General features: G+C 36.2%; 1 protein-coding gene across 1 annotated transcript; it reads left to right on the top strand.

Annotated features, from left to right (window-relative positions):
• The first annotated feature begins 333 nt into the window (after positions 1-333).
• LOC131153019 (tryptophan synthase beta chain 1-like) lies at positions 334-5482 on the top strand. The gene is made up of 5 exons (XM_058105033.1): positions 334-863; positions 1452-1811; positions 2738-3171; positions 4782-4876; positions 5020-5482. Exons 1-5 carry the CDS (start codon positions 450-452, stop codon positions 5217-5219), a joined length of 1503 nt encoding a protein of 500 aa, XP_057961016.1. The 5' UTR covers positions 334-449; the 3' UTR covers positions 5220-5482.
• The last annotated feature ends 249 nt before the right edge of the window (positions 5483-5731 follow it).

Here is a 5731-nt window from a genome sequence, read left to right as displayed (position 1 = left end):
ACTTTCAACAAATTCAAAATAGGTTTCTTTTGCTTCATTTAAAAAAGAAAAGAAAAGAAAAGAAAAGAAAACAATTAAAGACTATGGAAGATAAGATATTAATTGATCCAACGCCATGTTGGGCTCTTCGGGTTGGTCATCATATCCCCAGGGGCCAAGGCTGCGCCAACCACATGTTGCATTTTCCTATGAAAATTAACTATTCACTGCCACACGCATCATGGGACCGCCTTGGCGTGTTTGAGTTGACGCACCATTACAACACCGACCCTGCGCCAAAATCACTCATGAAACTCGTTTTATTTATAGCAATCACACACCTCTTTCCCATGACACTTTTCTCTGTCCACTTCCCAACCCTATATATATCACACTACTACACATTCACTTCTTCATCGTCCCAGAGGCTTTCATAATTCAAACCTCTCTCTCTCTCTCTAGAAACAGAGATGACTTGCAATCTCCAAACAGCCTTCCTTCCTTGTTGCCAGAAAATATTTCCAGCAAAATGGGAAAATGGGTTTCTTAGAGGGAGATTATTAGTGGGCAGCAGTAGTTCGTCTGCCTCCTCTAGCTCTGCTGCAGTGCTATGCTCATCAGCGGTTGCTCCTCCCAGGCCTAGCGGTGGCAGCACTGTGATCAGAAGACAGTCACCACCCTCGCCACCCGCCAAGAAAACAAGAGAAGTAAAGAAAACGTTAACTCGTGATGATGATGATGATGAGAAAATACCATTGAGTACTGAAAATTACACAGGACGGTTTGGGAGGTACGGGGGCAAGTTTGTCCCTGAAACACTCATGGCTTGCTTGACCCACCTCGAAGCTGAGTTCAACTCGGTCTTGCATGACACTGAGTTTCAGGTTTGTTCCAAATATAAATTATTTACTTGAAATTCCAACTGGGATAATTAAAGAATATATATATATATATATATAATGGGTTTGCAGCATATGTATGTATATATGTATGCATGGGCCAACTGGCTTTAATTTGGTGTGGTTCGATCTGTAGTGTCATTGGTTGGTTCAGGTAGTGACATATGGTGTGGACCATTCAAGTGAATGATTAATTTAAAAATGAACACCTGACTTGGGTAGTACATATGGGGTTTGAGGCACAATTCGTTGTGTGGTGAAGCTTTCATGTTCTATTGGAGCGCCATAAAAATTTAGGACTTATGTTTTTAAGTTTGGAATTTTGAAAAATTGTGAAAATGACTAGTTAGCCATGGAATGGTAGATGATTTACTCTATTCGTGTTATAAGCTTATTATGGGGGCCTTTAATTTACTAAAAAAAATATTTTAATATAAATTGACTGAATACTTCCAATTAGCACACTTGAGCTTTAATAAAATATATATATATATATATATATATATATATTTAAAAATTAACACCCATGAGCAAACAGCCCAATAATTTCTAATATTAGTTTCCTGCGTATAGGAGGAGCTCGCGATGGCGCTAAGGGACTACGTTGGCCGGGAAACACCGCTGTACTTTGCCGAACGGCTCACAAACCACTACAAGAACATCAACGGCGGATATGGGCCGGAGATTTATCTCAAGAGAGAGGATCTCAACCACGGCGGTGCACACAAGATGAACAATGCCATTGCGCAGGCGATGCTGGCCAAGCGCATCGGCCGGAAAAGCGTCGTGGCTGCCACCGGAGCCGGCCAGCATGGGGTTGCGACGGCGGCCGCCTGTGCAAAGCTCTCCCTGGACTGCACCATCTTCATGGGCACCACCGACATGGAGAGACAATCTTCCAACGTCATCTTAATGAAGCTGCTAGGAGCTCAGGTACCCCCAACAAGTACTAAAATAAAAATAAAAATAAAAAATAAAAAAAACAAAAACAAAATGCTTTAAGAAATCGGGAGATTAATTGCCCCACTACTTGTGACATGCATGGTCGTGACCTCGAAGAAATAGTGCATTGTAAATTCAAAAACTTTTTTCATGCTATGTTGATACTAACTCACCCTTTTTTCATGCTATGTTGATACTTGCGCACCTATATTATTTGAGAAATCGATAAAGGTGTCACATTTAATTAAATCTTCACCCGTTCAAGTCATGAAAAAGTATCCAAGATAAACCTAAGAGTGCATACAACCATACTATCCTCTCTTGATCTTTTTTTTTTTTTTTTAAATGGAGGACGGCACCTCGAATTATTTATTGATATACCCTCACTTATGACGAAAGAATATTGTTATTACAAGACAAGTACTGTGAAATTACAGATAAAAAATATTAAATACCTCCAAAAAATAAGACCAACAACTAATCAAAATCTGATTACAAAACCAAACAAAACTAAATAAAAAACAAATCTAAACATGCCTATCCAAAACAAAGATAATAAAATAAACTAAAATAAAAAAATCTAAACCAACCAAACAAAAATCGAAAGGATGAACTAACGACGAAAGAAAATAAGATCCAACATATCCATCCAAAGCATACTTTTAGAGAACGTAATAAAAGATGTTATTCTTCATAGACGACATTGTTTCCCATCCTCTCTTGACCCCTAATTAGTTGTATGTGTTTCGATTAGGTCGAGCAATCAAGTCTAGACTCAAATCTTAACCTCAGAAGTTCAAATAACAAAAATAGTACATGCAAGAAGCTAAGAACACATACATCAACCTTATCCTTTTTTGAGCCACCATGACTTTCTCTTATTCATTAGGTATGATATTTCATTTCATGTTTTGTAGGTTAAACCTATAGAAGGAAGTTTCAAGGATGCAACGTCAGAAGCAATCCGAAGCTGGGTGGGAGACTTAGAAAGCAGCTACTACTTGACTGGGACGGTGGTCGGACCGCACCCATGTCCGAGCATGGTCCGAGAGTTCCAATCGGTGATAGGAAAGGAGACAAGGAGGCAGGCAAAGGAGCGGTGGGGAGGGAAACCGGACGTGTTGATAGCTTGCGTTGGAAGTGGCTCCAATGCGCTGGGTATGTTCGATGAGTTCATAAGGGAAGAAGGGGTAAGGCTGATAGGGGTTGAGGCCGGAGGTTTGGGCTTGGAGAGTGGAAAGCACTCCGCAACTATGGCAAAAGGAGATGTGGGAGTCTACCATGGAGCCATGAGCTACTTGTTGCAAGATGAAGAAGGCCAAATTCTAGGGCCACACTCCATTGGTGTTGGGTAAGTATGGAACGAGCTATTATTTATTTTCTATTTTCTTAGTCCATTTTAGTACTATTAATGAAAATTGTTTTGTCCATAAGAATGTCACTCCAGTTAAATGTTAAAACTTGTGTTGAGAGTCTTAGTTAATATGAATGTGGGAGGAGTGAAAAGAAGGTGTAGGATAAAAGATAGCTAGCTAGGTTATCTCATGTTCTGTCGGGTCGAATGACTTGAGTCTTTTAGTATTAAATAGTCCAAAAAATGAATGATGAATGATGTAACGTGACTAGATAAGAATGTGCCTTACATTGCTTTTTTTTTTTTAGTTTTCAAACAATGTATTAAAAATGTTGGGATTTTTTTTTTTTTGGCATTTTTATAAAATTATTAGAAAACTTAAAAATGATGTGATATTTTTGTAATTCTTTAAAAAATAAAAAATAAAAAATAATTTTCTATTTTCACAAGGGAATAAGCCATTAGGCTCCATTGGAGATCAAGATTTGGTCTGAGGAAAAGTGAAGGAAAATTAGAAGAATATTTATTCGTGTTGTATATATCAAATATTGTTAAAATAAAATTTTATTTTAATATGATTAAAAATTTTAAAAAAACACATGTTAATGATGTTTAGAATTAAAATTTATTTAATTTTTCTTGGTTCTCTTGATAACTATTTAAAAAAAAAAATAGATTCTTTAATAGTACTTTTTGATTTGTTTAATCATGGAAAACAATTCAGTTCTACATTTTTTATTCTTCATAGAGTTAGAAAAATGTCATCTTATTTGTCAATATTTTAATATTTGTATAAAATCTTTAAAATAATTTTTTTTTCCTCTTTTCTACAAATATCTAAATACTGAATAAAAATATCATATTCTTCTAATTCTAGAAATAAAATGTAAAAATTATTTCTCACAACAAAATATATTTAATATAACATTTGTTTTTTTAAGCCTCTCAAATATTTATGCTAAGCATGTACATTTCACTATGGTTCCAAAAGAGCAAGACGTGTACCCCCAGGGTGTGGTTCAAGTGGTAATGCGGGTTGCGGGAGTGCCTCTCACGAGACCAAGTGTTCAATCCTCTCGGGTTCGTTTCCGCCTCTGGATTCTTGAAATTTATCTCCTTTTGGAGTTGTGGGGTCGGCTTCAAGGGGCGCGAGATTAGTCACGTGGACCGTAAAATGGACACGTGGAAAACTCGGTGCATAATAAAAAAAAAAAAAAAAAGCAAGACGTGTACATCCTTAGTCTCCTTTTTGTGACTTTTTCTCAATGTCCCACACCCTAACTTGGACTAACATACATTTCATCCTAAGCCCAGATGCTACAGCTGTAAGAAAAGTCGTGCACATGGGCCCATTAGGATATTTGGTTAGTTTTATTTTTTAACGTGACATGATATCCAACAATTTTTGAAAATGAAAATTTCATGCATTTTTCACATTTTGCTTGTACTTTGTTGCTAGATAACAGCTCGTTCTTAGATAAATGTCGGGCAATTTTTTTAATTAAATGGTTTGTTTTCATTTTTTTTTATGAAACTTCTAAGATTATTTTATAAATCCACTTGTATTTTTAAAACTATCAATTAAATTGCTTCATTACAAATGGCAGGTTGGAGTATCCGGGGGTCAGCCCAGAGCTCAGCTTTCACAAAGACACAGGGAGAGTGGAGTTCTACACGGCCACAGACCAAGAAGCCCTTCATGGTAAACAATAACATAATACTGTTGCAATTATAAATTTTAAAAAATATATAGAGAGAGAGTAATTTTTTTTTCTAATTTAGTTTTTGGAGGGTCTATAAGTTTTAGTGTTGAAAATTTGAAATGGGAAATTTGAATGATTGCAGCTTATGAGAGACTATGCAGATTAGAAGGGATATTTCCAGCGCTGGAGGCTGCTCATGCACTAGCAATTCTTGACAAGCTCTGCCCTACTTTACCCAATGCTACTAAAGTTGTGGTGAACTGCAGTGGGCGTGGGGACAAGGATGCTGCCATTGTCTTTAATTATTGTACTAACAAAGGGTCCAAGGATAGTCCCATATAACTACCGATAATATTTTATGATAGCACACATGTGATTGACTAATCACAGTTTAATATTCTACTAAAAGAAAAAAATCATTTTAGGTGCTTGTAGAAAACTTTAACTTGCGAATAACCATGTAAAATCTGGATGGAGCAGAGGAAGAAAAAAAATTCAATAATAGTTCATGCTTTTCACTCTATTTGTATTCGTACGGTCCAAACACGTAATTTTGTTTCCTTAATAATAGATTCGATAATGAAAAATAATCTGATTCCCATCTAGTGCTTCAGAATGAAATGCAATGAATTTATCGCTTAGTTCTATCATTCTCAAATTTTTATTTCATTTCTTTCTTATTCTAATTCAATCCGCAAACCAAACATGGCGTGAGAGGAAAGTTAATAGGAACACTGCATATATAGACTCAATTGGATCAATGGCACAAGCTAATGAAGCAATAAATTGTTACATGTGTTCTCTGCATTTGAAAGATGAATGAACTTCAACAAAAGAATCTGCACCATTTGGAA

The sequence above is a fragment of the Malania oleifera genome, chromosome 4 (genome assembly GCF_029873635.1).
Source record: "Malania oleifera isolate guangnan ecotype guangnan chromosome 4, ASM2987363v1, whole genome shotgun sequence".
NCBI lineage: Eukaryota > Viridiplantae > Streptophyta > Magnoliopsida > Santalales > Ximeniaceae > Malania > Malania oleifera.
Note: the sequence above shows the minus strand (reverse complement) of the source record. Positions and strands in the feature narration are given on the sequence as shown.